Source organism: Gymnoscopelus braueri (genome assembly GCF_963280865.1).
Source record: "Gymnoscopelus braueri genome assembly, chromosome: 14".
Lineage (NCBI taxonomy): Eukaryota > Metazoa > Chordata > Actinopteri > Myctophiformes > Myctophidae > Gymnoscopelus > Gymnoscopelus braueri.
In genome coordinates, this window is record NC_137619.1 from 11,812,601 (window position 1) to 11,837,246 (window position 24,646).

Here is a 24,646-nt window from a genome sequence, read left to right on the forward strand (position 1 = left end):
AGTAGAGGGGAAAAGGACCCCAGGAGTGAAATACCCCTTTAAACACAGCTGTGACGCCAAAAGAAAACAATCTCTTCCATCCTGTCACAGTGAAATGTAAGGATGTCCTCATATTGCCCATGTATTGTCCCACTGCTACTGTACCTCCTCACATGATAAACGGCTGCAGATGATAAGCACTGAGCAGCTGAATCTATTTGAATGTGTAGACGGAGGGAAAGCCCTGTGGTACAAATCAATATTGATATTTGATGTGCTCCTAAGTGTGCAGGGCAGGCAAAGCCTGTGTGTTGTGTAAATATTTACACAACACACACATACTCAATGTTCCACATAGTGGCCTCATTCTGACTCTATGGTCCTGTTTAACATCTCTCAATGGTTGATATCTTTGGTAGGAATTCACACATGATTCATAATTGGAAAATACCGTCTCTGTTGGGTGGAAACCTCATATATCCAGAACTGTTACTTTTTCAGGATTCAAATTCGAAAAAATAGCTAAAGTAGCAGATCCACAAGCTCAAAACGTGTCGCTTCGCACTGCGTTTCGAGCTTGTAGATCTGCTACTTTTGATGCTTTCGTGTGACGCTGTAGTATGATCAAGTAGGGTGTTAATTTGCGGAAAAAACACAGGTTAGAATATGGAGATAAGAGGTTTCTGCCCGACAGCAACGATAGTCTCCAAATATCGATTTTAACCCACTGAAAACCAACAGTCTCTACACGATGAAAAGACCATTCTGACTTCCTCAGTGTTACCTTGAAACCGTGCTCTGCTAGCCTTTCATCATCCTCACTGTTGTTGCTTCATACTCGGATGTTGAGGAAATACACCCTCTTGTTCTGTAGGTATTGTATGAAGATACTAGCATGGCAGGCTTTCAAGACAACTGACTCCTGCAGTAACCGGCTTAACCACTTAAACCCTATTTAAATGAAACTGCTGAAATAGCCGAGCTTGGGCATGCCTTTTAATGACGCCAGGATGAACGCGGTTAACCGCTTTTTGATTGATTGAATCATTTATTGGACAGAAATGTAAACCGCACGAGGTACAGGGCTAAAAGGATAACACAAAAAAGTCCTGGGGACTTGTTTCCATTGTGGTCCTATGTATTCAATTCATCACTTAAACCCTTTGGTCTTAGTGAAATGGACTTGAGTTACAACTGTACTCAGAACGCTTTTTTGCGTCTACACCAAATCTCTTTGCCAAAAATAGCTACAGACTTGTAGATCCGCTTATATTTGGCTCTCCTGATTGGCTGCTGTACCTGAAAATGTATTTTCTGTTTATTAAAGAGCTGGAGAGACCCCTGTTACTGAACAAACTCTCTATAGCAATGATTACTATCAGAATATAGTGCTTTAACCTTTTAACATAAAATATTGCTTACCCTACTGTACCTTTTTTAAAGGGCATTTTTATTAAGGGGTGATGTCAGGATCACCTTCAGATAGGCTTCACTGTCATGCGGTTTCTTTCAGGTCTGTGCAGGACGTGTGAGATCTTTGGTGCCAGCGCGCTGGTGTTGGACAGCCTCCGTCACGTCAGTGACAAACACTTCCAGGCCCTGAGCGTCTCCTCTGAGCTGTGGCTCCCATTGCAAGAGGTGGAGTATAATAACGCCTGTCCATGATTCATCGTCTGGCTTTTAGAGAATCAATCAACCATTTGCATGGATTCTAATTATCAGTCGCCACAGTCATTTGGATTCCATAGACGTCAGCATGTCTGTAACTCTTAACCCATTAAGACCTAGAACTGTGTCATTTTTAGATTTGAGCTAAAAAGCATTATTTTACACTTTGGGCTGTTCAAAAATAGCAGATATACAAGCTCGTAGCGCGGCACCGAGTGCCGCACTACGAGCTTGTAGATCTGCTATTTTTGAAAAATCGTGAAAATGTGTGCAAATCTTTGAATATATATATTTTTAAAGCGAACATTTTTAACTCAAATCTTTGCTTCTGGGGGTCCCTGGAACAACATATTTTGAGATGGGGGTCTGCGGCCAAATACATATAATTTTGGGGGTCCTTGACATGAAAAAGATTGAGCACCACTGATATAGAAACATACGTTTTTCAGAAAACTTTTGAGATTTAGGAGACATGTAGAATCGGCTTCAGGTCTTAAAGGGTTAAAGGAGTAGTTCACCCAAAAAAAGTACTTGTTTTCTATCAATTACACATGCCATGAAGCCTTGAATTCATGGAGTCCCTGGCACAAAATGTTTTCAGATAGGGGTCCACGGTCAAATACATAAAGGTTACAAAAAGGTTTGAGAACCACTGGTGTAGTCAATGTCTGGTATGTTTTTTTTTGTCTGTCAGGTGAAACCTGTGGAGCTGCCTGACTTCCTGCTGCTGAAGAAGAGTGAAGGGTATTGCATTGTGGGAGTGGAACAGACCGCTAACAGCCACAGTCTGCAGGATTATCAGTTCCCAGAGAAGACGCTGCTGCTTCTGGGGTAAGATGACCATAATAAAGGAGTTCCCAATGCAGCTACGCCCAAATATGGAGTGTGTTGTCTAACCTCAATGTGTCGTCATGGCATCGGGCACAAACAAATCAGTCGGCTCCATATATGTGCACAAAAGCGGGCATGCCCATATACAGTGTGGGCATATACTGATGACATAAGGGATCTCCATATATGGGCATAAAAGGGACACGGACTAACAGATACAGAGATCTCCATACAGTATATAGGCATATCAGTCGGATCGGCAGTGAGACATAGGTGCAGTGGCCCGAACTCTACTGCACAAAAGACCCCCAAGTCCTGACATATATAATTCCCTCACAGATCTACTCTCACACCCACTGCCTGCCCTGACCTGATGCATGCATTGCAGTTAACATGCTATTACACGTTTATGTCCCCTCCTGGGAGCATGTTCCCACGGGGCCTTTACGAGAAAGCGAGCTTCCCTTTTCACTGAAAATGCTTGTTGAGGCACGCCCGGGCTGTAATTGGCTCTCCCTCAGGACAGGAGAACAGGAAACAGATTACTCACACCTGTATAGTACAGTACATACACCCAATGCAACCGGCCCAGTTTGAACCTTCACCATGCTCTGTAGCTTAGATCAGTGGTTCTCAAACGATTTGGGTCAGTACCCCATTTCCCTGATTTCTGAATCCCAAGTTACCGCCCTTTACCCAAATTCAACATTTTGCTTAGAAAACCATGTATATTATGCTATGAAAAATAGCAAAAGTAGGCTTGTAGATCTGCTACTTTTGATGCTTTTGTGTGACCCTGTAGTGTGATAAAGTAGGACATTCATTTACAAAAAAACACAAAATATGTATCACTTTACTTTTAAGTATTGTTGTTGACCTGTTTAGAGAGAATGTTCCATGGTTCTTTAACTAAGTACCTTTACTCGAGTAGTGTACTTACGTAAAAGAAAATGTTTAATTGGAGCACTTCTTCCACACTGCCCGTGTAGTTTGCAATGCACTGTTTGTTTTAGCCCAGCTCATTGATAAGGGTGTGTGTTTCAGTTTATCTGTAATGAGTCCATGCTTCCTTTGTGTGAGAGCAGTGCTCGGTGTGTGAGCAGCTGTGCTGTCCCCAGCACAGCATGGTCCTGCTGCGTTAATGGACTATTACATTATTACACTATTATCTCACCCAATTTACCTCAGGATGAATGGAGTTTGCTGTCGGGCAGAAACCTCTTATCTCTATATTGTCAAATACTTTTGTGGTTTTTTTTTCTCGTAAATTAACGCATTACTTGTTCATAACTACAGCATCACACAAAAGTAGCAAAAGTAGCAAATCCGCAAGCTCAAAGCGTGCCGTGAAGCGACGCGATTTGAGTTTGTAGATCTGCTACTTTTTCTTTTGAATCCTGAAAAGTAACAGTTTTGGAAATATGAGGTTTCCACCCGACAAAGACGAAACGATGCTCTTTTTTTTTTTTTTTTTTTTTTAATTTTTATCCCGCGATTTTTGTAACCCATTTTTTCACCCGGTGCCAATTTCCTAAGTGATCCTGGGCGCTACACCCGCCCTACACCAGCACTACACCAGTCCCCCAGAAACGATGCTCTTTGAAAATTCACTTTCAACTCCACGTGCGTTAATTGAAAACCGTTCTCTAGGTGTTCAACAGTTAATGAAATTAAAAAAAGAGATCCATTTGAATAAAATAGTAGATTTTCCGGTAGGTGACTTGCGAAGTCCATCAAATTATTGGCTTAGGAATGCAACAAAAACAAAAAAATCTCCATGAATTCAAGGCTTCAAGGGGTGTATAATTGATTAAAAAAAAAAGTAGTTTTTTTGGTGAACTACTCCTTTAAATGGGCACCAGACACCGATGTGCATGTGAATCATAAATGTATTTATGTCTTTCTGCCCAATGCGTCGCGTGCTGAAAATAGCAGATCTTATGACAAAGTATAAAATGTGGCATTCATTTGTGATACCAGTCTTCTTAGCCTTTCCTTCCCTGCTTCTCTCTCTCCGTGTCCTTGTATAGCAACGAGCGGGAAGGCATCCCAGCCAACCTGCTGCAGCTGCTAGATGTTTGTGTGGAGATTCCTCAGCAAGGAGTGATCCGTTCGCTCAACGTGCACGTGAGCGCCGCCCTGCTGATCTGGGAGTACACCCGGCAGCACTTCACCTCTGGCTGAGCTGGAGTCACAGTCTTGGTTTGGAACACAGCCCTTCTATGGCCTTAACGAAAGCTATCAACGCACATGAAAAGCCTAATTTATGCTCCAGCGACATAAGTAACGTAAGCGTTACTTTTGTCAAGCGACAGTTCAAATTTGATTTGTTTTATCAAGTCTAAACGGCATAAAACCACAACAATATAGATTATTGTGAACCGAATTCCTACGTCGCCGATCTACAAGCTCACAATGCGTTGCAAATGCGACACATTGTGAACTTGTAGCTCTGCAATTTTTGCTGCTGTCTGAATAGAATACACTAATCTAATCTGATCCCTTGCTTTAATAACAGTGTGGACAGTCAGTCCTGAAGATCAGATTTGATTATTTTTCGCAGAGTGATAAATCGGGCTTTAGTCTTACCGTATGCAGACTTCACACTCAGCAGTTATGCATATGCATTGTGTTTAGTGAGGAGATTTTACTTCTAGTTTACTTATTGTATCAAAATGAGAACACTACGTAACCTATGGTAAAAGGTGCAGTAACTGATTTTCTTTTTGTTAAAATAAGTGTTAAATAGCTCTATACTCCCATAGCAAGCATTGCTACAGAGTGTTTGTTCAGTAACAGGCGTCTCCCTGTCTCTCCAGCTCTTTAGTAAACAGAAAATGCATTTTCAGGTCGCGATACCGATTTCATCCCATCAGCAGGGAGAACTCATACAGTATAAACAATTGAAATTGGAACTGGAACACTAAAAAATTGAAGCTGATAAATGGGTCTCTCTCCTGGTTGGATGAACTGTATTTCCTGTTTATTAAAGAGCTGGAGAGACAGGGAGACTCCTGTAACTGAACAAACACTCTATAGCAATGATTACTATCAGAATATAGAGCTTTAACCTTTTAACATTTGGTAAAAAGAAAAAAATATCACTTACACTACCTTTTAAGATTTGGTCACATTATTGATGGGAATAAAGTGACTACAGTGTGATGAATGAGTTGTATGTCTCGGGCCAGATGAGTTTTTAATTTCCCCAAGGTTTGTTACAGTTAATGGCCATTGAACTCTCCATGTTGCTGTTAATCAGGGAGACAGTGGAGAATAAATACATACTGGATATTGGTACATTACATTAACATATTCCAGTGGGCTCGTTTGAATGGAAACTTGATATTCCTTTCTTGAGTTTCTCGTTTGCATGAAAAATCAGTGCCTCTAAAAGACTGCAATAAATGACTTTTAGCTCTCCTCTTAGTTCAGCCATCGTTCATTTTTAAGTTGTACAATAACCTAAGATATTTTGCAATGTTTCATATGCAAATGTAAATTGTGAATTACTTTTTTGAATAAATACAACTATAATAGGATTGGGTACATCTCTTTTTTTTTGTATGATGAATAGTGAAAGTAGCCCATCTAAAAGCTCACAATGCGTCACAATACGACGCGGTTATTACATTTCTTTTTAAATTATACTGAGCAATTCCACCTGGAATAGGTATATACCTGGAAAAGGTATATATGATTCATATATACCCTGAAGAAGACATACTTTGTTGAAACGTTGGTGTCTTAAATAATTTAAAAAAAGTTATTGCATTGTGACTTCGAGCTGTGCGTCTTCCTTTCTTTCAAACAAGTTATTTCCCGTGGTCAGCACCTCCTTACTACTGGTGTGCGCTCCTATTTGCCATTGTTTGCCTGAAAGTGGTTAATTAACTTCCCCTGGATAACGAGGATATATGAGCTAATGTAGCAGAAAGAGTTAAAGGAGGGGTTAGCTCAGGGGTGGGCAACTTTGATGATGGAGAGGGCCACAATATTTCCACACTCACTCCAGAGGGCCACATTGCATATACTGTCTCCGTATTTTAACTTTTTGTCACACAAAAGTAGCAAAAATAGCCGATCTACAAGCTCAAAACGTGACGCGTTTGTGCTATTTTTTAATTGGAATCCTGAAAAGTAACATTTTTATTTAATTTCAAATACTTATGTTAACTTTATGAACTTAAATACAAATACATTGGACATAAAAAAGACAATATAATTTTACTAGTCATTAAGCTACTAATATAGACTGAAGTAATTAAAACTGGTCATGTTTGCATGTTTGGAATTGTAACAGCTGAAATCAATAATATACCAGTAATCCGATATTAACCTGCGGGCCGCATTAAGTGAAGGTGGGGGCCGCATGTGGCCCCCGGGCCACCAGTTGCCGCTGTAACCTCTCCCCCCTCCTATAAAAGAGACGCAGAGCGCAGGTGCTTTGGCACTGAGACCTGCAGGTGGAGATGAACTGGATAACTACCACCTCCTCCTCATCTTAGGACCACTGGGACCCTGGTGAAAGGATGACTGGACCCGTTTGGCTTTACTTATTATGTGGAATTAGAGCTGGGCCAATTAACCGAAAATACATCAAAAACTATTTAGGAACCAATAACATGTAGGCTAATCAAATAATCGAGAAGCCCTGTATTAATTATACTTTGTTGTACAATAATGATAAAATGGAAAATAAAAATGGAAAATAGCCGGTCTATTTATTTAGATCTGCTGTTTTCACAATTTGTTTTAAAAATAATCGTTCAATAATCATAATCGAGGCAGAAGTTTGAAATAATTGTGATATTGATTTGAGCCTTATTGTGGAACATGCCTAAGGCACCCCTTGTGGGTGTGATGCAAGCATTGAACAACACATATGCAACTGACGTTTTCTCATCCCGGACGAAACTGATTCTGGAAGCCCTCATGGCGTTGATGTGTATCGGCGCTATAACAGGTAGTGTATATAATACTATATCAGTTTGAGGAATAATCATTTCATTGACATTTAAGTTCTTAATTAACTGGGCATGTTGTGCAATATATCTTTGTATCTGTCTTCATTGTTACATTTTAAGGGGGGAAAATACTGAGCCACCATTTCATGTTTACATATAAACAACACTATTATTAATAATAATCGTTATTCTCAGCATGCTTTTTTTTACCACACAATTTAAGCATTTTGTAACAGATTTTTTTCTTCAAACTCCCATCTTCTCACACTCTCTCTCACACACACACATTCTCTCTCACACACACACAATGTATAACAGAAAACAACACACTGATATTCAGGTGATAGAATGACGCTGTGTGTGTGTGTGTGTGTGTGTGTGTGTGTGTGTGTGTGTGTGTGCAGGGAACATTCTGGTAATTGTGATCGTGGCTGCCACCAAGACGTTCCACTCGGTGACGTCAGTGCTGATCATCAACCTGGCCATCAGTGACCTGCTGGTGGGGATAGGAGTCATGCCTTTCGTAGCCCTGTCCCTCATGCACACCGGCTGGGTAGACTGCACCGTATGTCATACTCTAATACACTTTAATTTACATGTATATGTACAACGGCTGGGTAGGCTGCACCGTATGTCATAATGCTACCACACTTTAAGTCCGTGTCCATCATGTACAACGGCTGGGTGGACTGCACCGTAGGGCTTTCACCAACTAGTCGACTAGTATAACCACTAGTCGAATAGTTGATTAAATAAAAAATATATATATGGATTTTTTTGGCATTGTTTTAATGCCATTACTATTATTATTATCCTCCTGCCTTTATTTTTATGCCGTTTTAAGGGAAGCGCTTCTGGCACAGCAGCACAGCAGCGTCTCCAAGGATCCTCAAAAGGGGGTTATTGCCCAATAATAGCCTATTATTGGGTTAGGGTTAGAAATAATGAATAGGCAGGAGGATAATAATAATAGTAATGGCATTAAAACAATGCCAAAAAAAAATTTGTCAAGTGAAAGCCCTACTGCACCGTATCTCATACTCTACAGTAGTTCCCAAGCAGTGGGCCGGGACACATTTTAGATTTTTTTATTCAAAAAATCTAAAATCTCTCTTAAAAAAAACAAACAAACATTACCACCTAGTAGTAGAAAAATATAGCCTATTGAAAAGTGGAAAATATATATCTCCACATTAAGTCAGTGTTAAGTAAAATAAAATAACAATAATTAATTAATAATAATACTTATTATTTGAAGGATATTATAATTTCACAGTAATAACATAAAATGTACAAATGAGTGAAAGTACTTGAAAATTGGAAACATTCTTCAAAATCTTATTGTATTATGTTAGTTGTCCAGTAGTTGTTAGTTGTTTGAAAGAAAGCAACCTACCTATTTGATCTTTAGTTTATACAATAAATGAGTAATTTCTTCAGATGTCATCTAAATTTCAGAAACATGCAGGAACGACAACTTCTGACTACAGACAAAATGTCTCTGAAACTGACTCATTTTAAACTACTCTCATACCTCTCCATCTTGCTTTCAGCCCCCCCGCACGCACGTACGCACGCATGCACGCACGCACACACACACACACTGTCAATGTCTGCTGTGAAAAGGTGCATATTGGTTGATTTCATACCAGTATTTAGGGCTGTCATGATTATGAAATTGTACATGACGATTAATTGTCGTAAACAAAAGGTGTACAGGGCAGATTATGACAAATAACATGCATCATTAAATAACTTTATACAAAAAAAACATGAATAGTGGAAATAGCAGATCTACAAGCTCAAAACTCGTCACGATGTGACGCGTTTTGAGCTTGTAAATCTGCTATTTCCACTATTTTTGAAAATGTTTGGAAATATATGAAAAGATTATTGCGAACTATATACAGGACTACCAGTATACATTTTCAATACACCACTTTTCATATTATCAAACGTGTGCAATGTTTTGAAATACAACAAAAAATATGTATTATTAATTTCAAGAGCAAACAACTATAAAATGATATTAAAACTTTAAAGACAAAAATGGAGTGAAATTAATTGATTACATCCTACACTTTTTGTAGCTGTAAGGGTCAAACTATTAATCTATTTGAGTAAAGACTTTTGTTTTGAATGAATGTGTTTAGACTATTTACCTTCTCTGATTTCTACTTTTGCTAATGTCCTCCTGTAATGAAGGCCATTTTCTTCTTCCCCTTCTATATTCTGTTATTCAGTTCAGTCTTTTTTTTTTTGTGTGTGTTGTTGTTTGGGAGGTTGTCCTTTTTTTTACAGCTGACCCACTGCCCTCCCAAAAGTCTGTGCACGCACCTGATGACATCCCAGGAAGAGATGTTTCTATTTGGTAGATTTTTATATCAGTGGTTTCAGCATTACCAGCCGGTCCAACACTGAACAATGGGTAGAGTTTCTCAGTGAATGTGTCTTTAAGAGTGTAGATGAGAGTCATGTCTTCATGGTCGTAGAAGGACACTTCCCCCATGTCATAGTCTAGCTGAACTCTGATCCTTTCTGGATTTCTCTGAACTGAGAGGTCTCGTCCAGCATCATAGTAACCGTCGCCGTCCCTATAACATAAATACCACATTCCATTGCTTGGTGTGGGACTTATATTTCTCTTCCTCTCAACATTTTCTGTAGCCAAACCTATAGTCCAGTTAGGATAGTTCCCAACCTCCACCACCCAGCTGTGTTTTCCTGAACTGAAGCCTTCTGAACCTAGAACACTAACACTGTTAGTGAACCTCTCTGGGTTGTCAGGAAGCGTCTGCATTGTGTCTACGGTATATTTCAAACTGGTCAGGTCATCAGACAGACAGAGACTGGGGTTTGCTGTGTTTGGGTCCAGGAGGACAGGATTTATCTTGACCTTCTCCTTAATATTTTCCCAGACACCGAAGGTCAGGTTTGCCTTATGTTTGGCCACATCAATCAGCATTCCTGAGTTCAGCTGTGGTTCCGACAGAGTACACTGGACTTTGGCGCTGGTTTGAATGTGTTTATAACTGCTGAGAAATGACTCATTGTCTTTCTGCAGCTCTTGTTCTACAGCAGAGATGCTGTCTGAGAGAGAGGAGATCTGCTCCTGAATGATCTTCATCTCTCTGCTGACAATCTTCCCCTTCTGCTCCGCTTCCTCTCTCAGGTCTGCCAGTCTGATCTCCTCCACGTCTCTCAGGAACTTGTGGAGCTTTTCAATCTCTGCTTTGATCTGCCTCTCTGTAGCCACCACCTGCTTCTTGGAGTGTTGAACCACTTGATTGTATGACTGTTCTACTTGTTTCCATTTGTTCCTCTTGACCTTTAGAGCCTTGAGGTCAGACTTAATTTCATCCTTCAGGTTACTGACTGCTTGTTCTATAGGAATCAGCTTGTGACCATGGTGGTCAGAGGAGTCACAGATATGACACACAGCTCTCTGTTCTTCCTCACAGAACAGTTTTTGCTCCTCTGTATGTTTACAACACAACATTTTGACGTCTTCCCCAGATGATTCAGCTTTCTGTCTTCCATCATAAGAGTCAGCTAGTTCCTTCAGAGCTAAGTTAATGTCAGGGTCCATTGATGATTTTCTCTTACAAGTGGGACAGTTCTTGCTGTCAGTTTGTTCCCAGAATTTCTTCAGGCAGTTGCAACAGAAGCTGTGATGGCATTTCAGCGACACAGGATCTCTAAAAGTCTCGGAGCATATGTGGCAATTCAGGTAACTGTCAAAGAGAGAAGTTTTCTCTGCCATCTCCTTTGGATCTTTAAATAGCAAGACTTACCAATTCACATTCAACTTAAACCAAATAATCCTCCAAATCTGTATTCCGAAGAAATCCAATACCCTGTAATGGCAGTGGCAAATGGAAAAGTGTGAAACTTGAGTAGGGTGAGGTTGTCTAAAGTCTACTTGGTAGATCTTGCTAATCTTTAATAGGATGACAATAAACGTTAAAACCAAGAGGCTTATGGACAGGATCAAGGTTCAATGGTTTAAACGGTTTTATTACAAAACAAACAAATAAATACTATCACCACCTCCCTTGGCCCGCTGACATGAAAAAAAGTCATCCATGCCCTCATCTCCCGCCTAGATTATTGCAACTCATTATACTCAGGAGTTTCTAATGCCTTCTCTCGCTAGACTACAGCTCGTCCAGAATACTGCTGCTAGACTCCTGACTGGCACCAGAAGGTGGGATCACATTACTCCCATCTTGGCTTCCCTTCACTGGCTTCCAGTCAAATACAGTACAGAATTGATTTTACATTTTTCTATTTGTCTATAAAGCCCACCATGGGTTGGAACCATCATACATGAGTTGCTTCCTCTCCCCCGATACCTTAGTTAGTTAAAAGGTGACTGTGCCTTTTCGGTCACTGCTCCAGAATCTTTAAAAGCTCAAAGACTCAAAACGCACCTGTTCTCCCAGGTCTTGTAAATAAACCTCCTGCCTTGGAGAATGGTTGGACACTTGTTCATGTGCTTCCACATTTTTATTTTCCTCAGCTATTTGTCTTCTTTATGATTTTATATATTTGATGCTTTTTTGTTTTTTGGAGTTGTATGTTCTGTGTTTGATGCTTTTTTCTGTGTTTAACCTTGATGTTTTCTGTATACATTTGTCATGCTGTACAGCACTTTGGTCGGCCTTTGGTTGTATTTAATTGTGCTTTATAAATAACATTGACTTTACTATTACACAGCTTGGTTGAACGCTTGATACTGATTGGTCATTCACTGAATTCAGCGGTGTGTTATTTCTGGCTAATGACCGATGAACTCAAAAACGGACCGCTGTCTATTCAAAGCCTCAGAGCACCTACTGCGCTGCTTGATTTTATGCTGTATCCAACACAGCAGCCATGTAAACAAACACACAATGTAATTTACAGCTAAACATTGCTCTCAAGAATGTTTTTGACAACGAGAAATAGACAATGCAGTAACCGAAAATGTATTCTATTTTATCAACACTTGTTGTCACCAAGGGGCTAGCATCCGGCTTGTAAATTGAGGCTATATAGCACACATGGGCAACATACAGCCCTTTGACCATCTTAATCCGGCCCGCCAAGTACTCAAAGAAAAACAGAATGACCCCCCCCCCCCAAAAAAAAAACAGGCCTCACATCTAGCGTGGCGTACCGCCCACTTCGTAGCGCAGATCGGCCATATCCAGCCTCTCCAAGTAAACGATGTACACGCTCATCGCTGTAATATTAGGGGAGCGTGCATTACATAGACTCACTGGCCCTCATTTATCAACGTGGTGCAGCCCAAATAATGGGCGTAGAGCGAGATCACCGCACCTTTCGGCATTTATCAATATATCCTGACGTGGGCTTCATCCTACCATACGCTGAGATCTCACGTCTGGTCGAGACCAGTTGTTGACGTTGGCTGCGCCCGTTTATTCCATTCTAGACCTGCGGAGCAGCATTGTCTGACTGTCTGACAGGCATCTGGACACATAATCCACTCCTAAATGTATATCTACACACTAATAATTAATCCCTGTGAAAATATAACATTTTATAAAGTAATTTAAACAAACTGCTTTAACAGTCATTCAGTTGCATTGGCTATTTTAAAATAGCAGATCTGCAAGCTCAAAAACGGGTCGCATCGCCACGCGTTGTGAGCTTGTAGATCTGCTATTTTCAAAATATACGAGCGCTTTTGCGTCGGGACTCCCGAGTCCCGCGGTCGGGACTGCCGACGATCTTTTCATGGACAGTGAGGTGTACAAACTTACAGTAGCTTGTCCTATGTTATGGAGTTATGTCATAGAGAATTTTGAAGACTGCAATCTGGCTGTGTTAAGGATATAAACCCGACGCTCCAATCTCTTATTAACGTGGCGGACCGAAACCACTGCCGTCTCACGGGGAATATCCTACATGACTGCTTGTGCACTGCTCGGTATGGGTTAAATAAATTAATATACAAACGTATTCCATTCATGGCGATGTGATTGGTATCATAATATGTCATTCATGTAGGCTACAAGCCTACGTGACAAAGATTGTACCGCTACGGTAACGGTACGGATTACAATACATGAAAAACACAGCTGGGCGGGCGTGTGTGTGTGTGTATGTGTGTGAGAGAGAGAGAGAGAGAGAGGGGGGGGGGCGTGTGCGTGTGTGGCGAGGCAGGCGGGGGAAACTCTTTCTCATTGGCTTTTGAAGTCTTTGGTCGTATTCTGGTCCTTCTTCATGTCGTAAAATCGGGGCGTTTTGAGAATATTTAAGGGCGTGTTATTTAAATGACGCTAGGTTCCAGCCGTGACATTTATCAAGCCTGGGACCAAATGTAGGCTCGGATCAGCTGTGTAGGATTCGTTGATAAATGTGACTTCGACGTTGGTGTACGGCCGAATATATGGAAAAATATAAGCAGGTTTATAAGCTGCGTTGATAAATGAGGGCCACTCTCTCCCTCCCTCCCTCCCTCCCTCCCTCCCTCCCTCCCTCCCTCTCTCTCTGTCTCCCTCCCTCTCTCTCTGTCTCCCTCCCTCCCGCCGTGTTCTCTGTGACATGATGATTAGTGTGTGTAAGAAAATAGTCAACGTGTTGTTCGTAGCATGAGTTGCAGTGAACACAACAGTGGATGTATGAGCGGCCAGCGCGAGTAGGGGTGTGCATCGCGGCTTGACGCCACACACACACACACACACACACACACACACACACACACACACACACACACACACACACACACACACACACACACACACACTCGGGTTGTGTTCTGTAATATGACATCCCATCGCGATCCTAAATTGAATGGGCGCAATTTTACAGCGCGAGGCCGGCCCGAAGAGCGACATGTTTGTTTAGTAATAATTAATTATTTTCAAGTGTGCGCTTTCACTGGTGCGCGCAGTAGCTGCACTCTCAGCTGTGCTCTAGTGCTGTGATATAAACAAAGCCAGAAGGAGGCAAGAACACAGACATGAGACATCACACTAAAAAGTAAGAAGTCGTCCGTATTGTGAAGTCGGGGAATCAATATGAATGACAGGGCGATTTTTTTGAGAAATGATGGTGATTCTGCTGTCCAGCTCTCACAACTCTCACTGACTCTCCCCTCTCGTTGCAAAGCTGTGTGTGACTCACTGTCATGGCGTCAGGGAGCTGTGCGAGCGAGTATGCTATGCTGCGTGTCTGGAAAGTGCCCTCAGCTTATTGGCTCATTGACTCATGACACGACCAATGAGAGTTAGCGCTTTCAGTGTTGCTAAGATACGGTGTCTACCCCATAGCGTGTCTGCCCCATAGCTTGTAGATCTCTCGGACATGATTGGCGTAGCCTGTGTTGCTAGGTCTGCTTATTTTATAAGCGATTTTGGGCTTATTTGGTCACTTGTTTTGGGCTCTTTGCATAGACCACGCCAGTGCTTGTTTTTCGCCCCGTTCACGGATCTGGCAACGCTTGTTTCTCGCACATGATTGGCTTTTAAAGTCAGTGATCATTTTGACGTTGCACACATCCCGGAAGTAAAGTGTGCGCTGAAATATTGCAAACACTTTTTGATTATTAGAAGTGGAGACACATGTGAAGGTGGAAAAGGAAGTAGATGCTATTGTCAGAAAAGAAATGAGCGATTTTTGTAGCAAGTTGGGAGAGAATTGGACCACTGCTTTGGCCGTGAGTTGTACCTAAAGTGTTGGGTGCCGAAAAGGGCCCCCTCTCTGATTGTGTAGCAGGATACCTACCTGGATTCCTCCATCCGTATGTACTCAAATGTTTTGTTTATAATGTAACAGTTTATAATTTACAGTTTAGGCATTTAGCAGACGCTGTTAATCCAGAGCGATTTACAGTAAGCAAGGACACAAGATAATACATCATAATACATCAAATGCATAAAAGTAGTAATCTAATAATAAAGTAATGCATAGTAAACCAATAATCTAATAATAACTAATACATACGTAAACCAAGAACCTATCATCAGCCTACATTGAAACTATACACACTGTAGGATGCCAGGCCAACAATGACCTGGCATCTAAGTTACATTTTAGCCTTTGCATAATCCTGCAAGGTCGTCAAGGCTAGGGCAAGTGCAACGGGCTGAGGTGGAGTCTGAAGAGGTAAGTCTTCAGATTACGGCAGAAGATCGGGAGTGAGTCTGCAGTTCTAATTGCAATGGGGAGTTCATTCCATAGTTTGGGAGCCAGGAGGGAGAAGAGTCTGGGGCGTGTGGAGCGTTGTCCCGGATATTTTAGCGAGGGTTCTGTCAGCTTCCCTGTGTTAGCTGATCTGAGAGGGTGGGGGGGTTGTAGGGTTTGATCAGGCTTTTAAGATACGGGGGTGCCATACCTTTGGTTGCTTTGTAGGCCAACGTCAGTGTTTTGTACTCTGTGCGGGCAGCAACTGGGAGCCAATGGAGGGAGCGGAGAAGGGGGGTGACATGTGAAAAACAGTCAACCTTGAGTCCATATTTATAACATAATGCAATGTGTTTGATCAGTGACCTATGGAGTGGTGCATATCAGATAAGATACTGTATAAATTTATAGGCTCATTTAAAAGTTGATACGGCATTGACGTGGATTGTTTTATGCATGTAATCTTTTTATTGTATGGCCAGAGTACACCAGAGTGATACAGCACAGTACAGCTATAAAAAAACTAAAAAAAAATTATTGTTGTGAAGACAAGTACCTTATTGTAGTAAAGTACTGGCATGTCTACCAAATTCATGCAGTCTTAACATAATTCAGCCCCATGTATTTCACGTTTCAATTCAATTGCACAATGTGTGGCCCTTCACTCACTTTATCGAGGTCAGTATGGCCCCCTGGAAATAAATCTTGCCCACCCCTGCTATATAGGAAGTGTGACAGTTCATATGAATGGCCTGTAGTCTCGCTGTTTTGCCGCTGTTTCACCGCTGTTTCACCGCTGTTTCACCCCTGCTGGTTACAGAAGCAATTGGACTCTATTCAAGCGGAAGGGTTTTCTTTACACTTGATTTTATTACCTTAATAAACATTGTCATAAATACTATATGCTTCCAGTCGCTAGTTTAAAGTCTTCTTTCAATCACCATGATATGCATTTTGGTAAATTATGGTCCCATTTATTTTAGAATTAATGATAAAGTAGGGTATGTTGAAGACCCGCCCTCGCTGTGGTTGCAGCCAATAGCATTCATTTATGTTAGCATTTCGGACCGGATGTAGAAAGATTGCGGATTTGAAATTGCTGAAAAACAGGCTTCATTTACGGTCTGTAGAAACCAGGGGCATAAAGCTGTCCATATTTTTTTACGGTCTATGGTTGTTATCCGAGGCGACCGTGTTGCGCTGGACGGACGGCCGCCCCTGGCATAAATTAATTTAATACTTTCATTACCGTAAGCAAGGAAAGTTTTGTTGTTACTTTTGGGTCAGTTTATTGATTTATTTATTAAGGGATTTATTAAGGGATAATTGACGTTTATTACGAGGGGGTCAATCAGGATCATTAAACCCCTCGGCTTCGCCTCTGGGTTTATTTCTCAACAATGACAGCCGCACCGTCAATTATCCCTTGAATAACACTCTTTGATTAATCATTACATGTTTTATTACAGTATATCAATTCATAATGTATATATATAACTTAATTATTGCAGGAATAAAACAATGTGAGCTGATTCACATCAGAACATTGAAGCACTATTCATCATTTGGTTACTGTAGCTTACAGTAGCAGTTTGTGAGCTCCATTATACAGTATAGCCAGGCTGGTAACCAGAAGAGTAGGTGCCTGAGAGGTCTGGGCAGTGGGCACCATTCTTTTTGGAAGACTAGAGTGGGTATTTGTCTAGGGGAACTTATCTTTGTGAAGATGCTTTTTCGGGAGACTGAAGACTGATGTGGCACTACTCTGATTAGCAGTGGTGACTGAACGTTAAGATGGTTTGGACAATGTAAAAAAGCTAAATAAATGTCCTATCAATCTATCCAGCAAAAATGATCAAATGGTGTACACCTTATCGTTGTGCTTTATTTCATCTTCCAGGCCCTGTGTCTATATGTGGGTTACACCTCGTCGGTGTACTGCACCGCCTCGGTCCTGACCCTGGCCGCCATCGCCCTGGACCGCTACTACTCCATCGTGGACTGCCTGCGCTACGCCTCCCGCTGCACGCTGTGGAGGACCTGTGCCGTGGTGCTGTGGATCTGGATGCAGGCTCTGGCCACCAGCTGCCCGCCTCTGCTGGGCTGGAGCTCCGTCAGCTACGTGTCGCCCATGTACAGCTGCGCCGTCAGGTGGGGCTAATGGTGGAATCGTTTTTACTTAACCCATTCAATCCGGGAACGCATCTCTGCCGCACTACGAGCTTGTAGATCTGCTATTCTTTTTTTAAATTGTGAAAATGTTTACAATTGTGCATTCGTGTTTTTAAAGCGAACATTTGTAACTCAAATCTTTGCTTCTGGGGGTCCTTGGAACAAAATACAATGTTTCGGGTCAAAATATATATTTTTTAATGATAATTTTAATCAGCAAAGTAATTTGCAACTAAAGTTTTAAAATAATTGCAGTGGGAAGAATGTACAATATTTTGCCTCTGAGATGTAGTGGACTATATAGTATATAGTATAAAGTATATATATATTTTTAATATAAAAGTAAAATAATATTCCTCAAATGTTTTACTTAAAGCGGCTCTATGTAACTTCTTTTTAATGAATAAAATGTAATTTGGTCCAATCTGTATGGTAGAGTATGTTAACACAATATAACAATATAATTTAGTCTCCCTGCTATTCTATTGAGACATTTAGATCGTGTCAAAGGTCATGTCTCTAAACACGATGATGACGATATGACACGAAGTTTGACCTGATGGTCAAGATTCAATGCATCCCCTGAGCAAGCAGGCTCTATTATCTCAACGGTAAAACATTTCAGCACTTGCGCAGGAAACCCGCGGGTTCAAATCCGGGGGTAGAAGAGGAAAGTTACATAGTGCAGCTTTAAAGGAGAATTTCGCCCGGCGCTTTTCTTACCTTTTTTTATGATGTTATGGACGAGGATGACATTTCTGTACTGTACCACTCGTCCCAGGATATCATATCATAAAAAAAGGTAAGAAAAACGTCGGGGCGAAATTCTCCTTTAATTACAGCACAGTTCTCTCCACCACTAACCAGGTGGGCCACCAGTCCCAGTTACACGGTCTTCATGGCCGTTCTCTCGTACGCGGTGCCGGCGGCGGTCATCCTCTTCTGCTACGTCAACATCGTGCAGGTGGCCCGCGGCCACGCCCGGAGGATCCACACCCTGGAGGAGTACCTGCAGAGACGCAGCAGGAACACGTCCTCTGCTGACCCGACCGCGGCCCACCGACACTGGGGGAACCACCGTGGAACAACCACCACCACCTCCTCCTCCTCCACACTGGTCTACCACCTCAGTGGACGCTTTGTATCTGAGGTTTGTAGCCAGACGACCTCCTTTAGACCAGCGGTTCTCAAACTTTTTTCATGTCAAGGACCCCCATTTGGCCGTGGCAGATCTACAAGCTCATAGCGCGGCACCGAGTGCCGCGCTATGAGCTTGTAGATCTGCTATTTTTGAATAGCCAAAGTATAAAATATGGTTAAAATTATTTTAATGCTATATTAACTAATTTAGCTGGGGACCCCCTGCAACCCCCCAAAGGACCCCTGGGGGTCCCCGGACCCCACTTTGAGAACCAATGCTTTAGACTCCCACTGTCGGTGGCGGAAAGTAACTTATTTTTTTTTAAATATATTGTTATACTTTATAATTGTACTCCACTTACTATATGACTCCAGTACAAAACTTTTTTTTACTTTAGTTACTAAACTTTAGTTACTTTAGTTACTACTTTCCAGATTTGTATTATTGTTATTACTGTACAAAACATACATTACCCACATGAGCCTTATTTTATACTTTGGCTATTCGAAAATAGATGATCTACAAGCTCACTGCAGGTCAGGATGTGACGCGTTGTGAGCTTGTAGATGAGCTATTTTTGTAAAATAAAATAAAAATAAATTGTGAAAGCGGACATTTCTTCATAATGAGTATCGTAAGCATATTTTGATGCCAATACTTTTACTCAAGTCAAATCTTGAACTCAGGATGTTTTTACTTGCCACAGAGTATTTCTGCATTTTGCTACTTTAACCCATTGATACCTGGAACGCTTCTGTGTCACTTTAGATGCCTTTGGCTATTCAAAAATAGCAGATATACAAGCTCATAGCGCGGCACCGAGTGCCGCGCTATGAGCTTGTAGATCTGCTATTTTTGAAAAATTGTGAAAAAATATTTTCTATATTTTTTTCAAAAAACTGTTAGGATTTAGATTTTTTTAAAGAATCGTCTCAGGTCTTAATGGGTTAAAAAAATCTGCTGCCCACAGTCTCCATCTAATCCTCCACCCAGAGGCATGCTGTCCTTCCTGGCTCAGGGCGGTGGAGCGCCCCCTCCTGGCCAGAACAACAACAACAACAACAACAACTCCCATCAGCCTCACACCCTCCACCAGCACCAAGGCTTGTTGCGACTCTTCCTGGTCATCTCGGCGTTCTTCCTGTGCTGGACGCCCTACATGGGCGTGGCCATGGTCCAGGCCGCGGAGACGGCCCTGTCGGTGCGCTCCAGCCGCGTGCCGCCCTCCGCCGTGACCTTCTCCTACTGGCTGCTGCTGCTGAACTCTGACATCAACCCGCTGCTGTACGCCCTGCTCAGCAAGCAGTTCCAGAACGCCCTGCGCCGCCTGAAGAGGAAGGTCCGAGCCCGCCTGGGGGGGAGCGTGGTGGCGGCGCGCAGGAGAGAGGAGACCAGAGACCAAGGTACACTTTAGTTTGCTGTCGGGGCAGAAACCCTCTTATGATCTCCATGTTCTAACTTTTTGTGTTTTTTTTCGTACATTTACACCCTACTTGATCATACTACAGCGTGATGCAAAAGCATCCAAAATAGCAGATGTACAAGCAGGGCCGTGCTCAGTGGTGGAAAGTAACTAAGTACATTTACTTAAGTACTGTACTTAAGTACAATTTTGAGGTATTTGTACTTTACTTGAGTATTTCCAATTTCCAATACTTTTACTTCTACTCCACTACATCTCAGAGGCAAATATTGTACTTTTACTCCACTACATTTACTTGAACACTTTAGTTACTAGTTACTTTTCAGATATAAATTATGATACAATGAAACATACTGTACACTAACCACTTTAAACCTATTTTAAACCTATGCTATTTGAAAATAGCAGATCTACAAGCTCACAACGCGTCGCATCGCGACGCGTTGTGAGCTTGTAGATCGGCTATTTTCAAATATTTAGTACTTTTACTTTTGGTACTTTAAGTACATTTTGATGCCAATACTTTTGTACTTTTACTCAAGTAAATGTTTTATTCTGGACTTTTACTTGTAACAGAGTATTTTTATATTGCAGTATTGGCACTTTTACTTAAGTAAAGAATTTGAGTACTTTTTCCACCACTGTTTACACCCTACTTGATCATACTACAGCGTGATGCAAAAGCATCCAAAATAGCAGATGTACAAGCAGGGCCGTGCTTAGGGATCAGGAGGCCCTAGGCAAACCCCAGTGTGAGGCCCCTGGGTCGGGACCAGGGGGTGCAATGCTCACAGGACGGCCTTGCACGCCGTGCATGAACCTATTTGACCAGGAGCACACGCGGACTTTAAATTCACACCTCAACAAAGTTTTCAAAGGCTCCCGACTCACACCTGGCGAATTAACATAGGAATAAGCCTAGATGCATATCAATTGTCGATTGTGTGACCTGTAGTATAGGTGTTAAGCGACGTGCGCGTCACGTCATTAAAATACAGTGCAACCACGTTCCAATTCAGCACTGCAACACTGGTCGGGACCCATATGTGGGTCGCAGACAATTTTTTAAGGGTCGCGAGTAAATAACCAAGCTCGAAACGCGGCGCGAAGCGACGCGTTTTGAGCTTGTCGATCTGCTATTTTTGCTATTAATTTTTTAACCCTGAAAAGTAACGGTTTTGGACATGAGAGGTTTCCACCCGACAGAGACGATTTACAATTTAGGCATTTAGCAGACAGCCTGTTAACTATTATGTAAAATCGCCTGATCGCAAGATTTTGAGATAATCGCAATTATTTTTTGCATAATCGCCAGAATCGTTTCAAAATTGTATTCATTTTCAGAAATAAACAAAAAAGAATATCTGTATAGATTCATCTGTTGCAAAAGAGCTATTTAAAAACAATATATTTTGAAGGTGTTAAATTATTAAATGGCCTGTTTTGGCTATAATACATGATGACTAGTTCCGGTCATTGTCATTCGTTTCTTTGCATATTGAAGTTATTAGTCATAATTGCTCTGTGAATGCAATTTTTGGGCGGTGAAACCGCCCCTATAAGTGAGGTCTGGAAATTTGTACAATTATCCTGCGCTGTGATTGGCCAATCACAATCTATTCAGGACTGTGATTGGCCAGTGTCACATGACACATGTGCATAGCCCTATATAAGAAACCATAACTTTAAAAAAAACTATAGATTTGTTTTTTTAAAGTTATGGTTTCGTCCATCATAAAGAGTGTTTCAATAAATGTATTTATGTTTTGTACATGATTGGTTGACTCCATTCAGTATTGTGATTAGCTAGCAAGACACCGCCCACTTCACACAGGGTGTGATTTTATTTTATTTATATGTCCCAATGCCATAAACACAATAAAATCATGAATCGCAATTATTTGTACAACACCTAATCATCAACTTCAAATATTTCATGATGGCGGTGACACAGACCTAGACGAGGGGAGAACCGGCGGCGGTCCCAGTACGGTGACGTCGTCGAACGCCGACCTGCGCTCCGCCTCGGCGACGAGCACACACCGTGACCAGGACTCCAGGTACTGCTCCTCCGTGTTCACCGTCGACACCGAGTTCCGGCGTCAGTCTGAGGAGCATCTGTGTGGCGTGCTGGTCCCCGGCAGCACGTCCCCGTCCTGCTCCTACTGGGACCACCACCAACACCCCAGTGGGGGGGACGCCACCACAGAGACGCCGGGCAGCCTGCAGGTCCCCTCTCGGACACAAGAGGGCGCCAGGCTGCCGTGCTCTGCCTTGACCAGGGAGAGACAAGCCACGTTCTTCTATGGGCAGATCACAGTGAGGGTAGAGCAAGATGTCTGCTAAGTGCAGGTGTTTCTCAATCACAGGGGTCGTGACCCATGTCTGGGGACGCTGACCAGTTTTTATGGGTCGCAGCTGTTTTTTGAGGTTGTTTTGAGGTTGTTTTCTAAAGAAAATAAATCCCCACTATTTAAAAAAAAAACAATGTCAGAAGACTTTCTGAAATTAACAAAAGGCGGAAAAAAATAATAGTGAAAATTGCCAAGTTCACAACACAATGGTTGGCTATTTTCACTGTTATTGAAATAGGACTTAGGTGTTTAATTTAGAATGTATTTTTGTACATTTGGGTCCTGGGAAACCCTGTGCTAGAAAATTAAATGCAGGCATTCAAATATTTGGTAATTTGTCGCTTTGGACTTAAAATGTCATCAAATAGATTGACTGGCATGTTGAACAAATGCCATTCTCTAATATGGACCTTGTACTTACTGTACAAAATAATTCTTAAAAAGGGTCTTTAACTTTAAAACACCTCTAGGGTAATTTTCATGTTTACTTGGGTTTTTATGTGCACCCCAGATGGTATTTAAATTGATTGATTCAATATTTAGGTATGCGATATTCATTTAATCAGACACGCCCCCTCCTACGTATATAAGACCATTCAACTTCAAACTACATTTTAACCATGTTCAGACTCCTTGAAAACACATGTCACTGCTTCTGGTGATTGATATTGTCCCTCTCATATACTGTATGAGGGCAGTGTCATTTTTCAAGTACCTTTTCATTATAAACGTCTAACGTTAGTAAATGAATAAAATAAAACATATAAAATAATGTCATGCTACTGTCATAATCAAGGAGAAAACACACCTGCACAAGGAAACTGTATTTAAAAGAAGTATTTTTTATGTAGGACATGTGATTACACTCGAGGACAACCAACAGTAGAACTAATACATTTATTTTTACGCTCTAAATATCTCTCTCTTTTTTTCTCCTCAAATGTGAAAATCATATGTTGCATTTCAGTGTAAAAATCATCATTCCTTACAAAGGTTTACATTTATTTCTAGCAATAATTCCAGAGGAATACAATATAATTATTTATTGTCATAGAGCATGACAATGGGAAACAGTGCTGATTTAAACGGTTTTATACTTTGTTTGTACGACAGCATCGCGTGCCGAAAATAGCTGATCTACAAGCTCATAACACGTCGCGTCCGCGACGTGTTCTGAGCTTGTAGATCAGCTATTTTCACTACTTGCACGCCACACTGTCATACGATGAAGTATAAAAAAGGGTATTCATTTATGAATTATAGAAAAAACAGCATTACTCTATTGCAAAACAAATCAAAAGGCAGTGAAAGTGGACTTCTCAGATATGACTTCTTCTGGTCATATCTGCATGCGTAATCCTCTGTAGATAGTAAGTCTCTCACTGTCCTCTCGGATTAGTTGGCAACCAGCGGAAAATAAATATAAATAAAAAAAGTCTGATGATTCTGCACCAGTTTGTTAGTATTTAAAAAGTACATACAGTAGTAGCTACATAGCTAGCGTGCATGGTTGAGTGATGGCAATACATTCACAACGAGGCAGTTCACACACTAATCTGTACACCAGTCTTCAGTGCCTGATAAAAACAGTGGTTCTCAAACGTTTTCGTGTCTACGACCCCCAAAATTGATATGTATTTGGCCACGCGGACCCCCATCTGAAAATATTTTGTGCCAGGGACCCCCATACAAGATTTTTGTTGTTAAAATGTTAGATATTCCACATTTTTCACAATGTTTTCTCGTTGAGAGCTTGTAGATCAGCAATTCTTTTTATAGCCAATGTATATATATAGTCAGGGGATATTAGCAGAACATTTTCCAATCTTGGAATAAATTCCTTACCAAAATAAACCTTCACCAATGTGTTTGTAAAGGTGTCTAGTAACACATCTCACAAAGACTGAAATGCAGTTTCCCTAGGAGAATTTTTGACAGCTGCTGAAAGTTGGGGTACCCACCATTTCCCTGCATT

The 24,646-nt window shown here is 41.4% G+C and overlaps 3 protein-coding genes across 4 annotated transcripts in view; 2 read left to right on the top strand and 1 right to left on the bottom strand.

Moving 5' to 3' along the window:
- The window catches only part of tarbp1 (TAR (HIV-1) RNA binding protein 1), a 35,268-nt gene extending 29,251 nt beyond the window's left edge, over positions 1 to 6,017 (top strand). For both annotated transcript variants that reach the window (XM_080448666.1, XM_080448667.1), the window contains exons 29-31: positions 1,493 to 1,617; positions 2,342 to 2,478; positions 4,509 to 6,017. In XM_080448666.1, coding sequence (XP_080304792.1) covers positions 1,493 to 1,617; positions 2,342 to 2,478; positions 4,509 to 4,662 — 416 coding nt within the window. In that variant the 3' untranslated portion in view covers positions 4,663 to 6,017. The remainder of the gene's footprint in view (positions 1 to 1,492; positions 1,618 to 2,341; positions 2,479 to 4,508) is intronic.
- Positions 6,018 to 7,314: 1,297 nt separating this feature from the next.
- Positions 7,315 to 22,663, top strand: LOC308100506 (5-hydroxytryptamine receptor 1D; the record flags this gene model as incomplete). The annotated part of the gene is made up of 6 exons (XM_080449571.1): positions 7,315 to 7,444; positions 7,850 to 8,010; positions 17,482 to 17,732; positions 18,621 to 18,903; positions 19,865 to 20,297; positions 22,272 to 22,663. The coding sequence occupies 6 exons, from the start codon at positions 7,315 to 7,317 to the stop codon at positions 22,661 to 22,663; spliced, it is 1,650 nt and encodes a 549-aa protein (XP_080305697.1).
- On the bottom strand, positions 8,882 to 11,208 carry LOC308099983 (zinc-binding protein A33-like; the record flags this gene model as incomplete). Its single annotated transcript, XM_080448885.1, has 2 exons — positions 8,882 to 8,892; positions 9,783 to 11,208. 2 exons carry the CDS (start codon positions 11,206 to 11,208, stop codon positions 8,882 to 8,884), a joined length of 1,437 nt encoding a protein of 478 aa, XP_080305011.1.
- Positions 22,664 to 24,646: the final 1,983 nt, after the last annotated feature.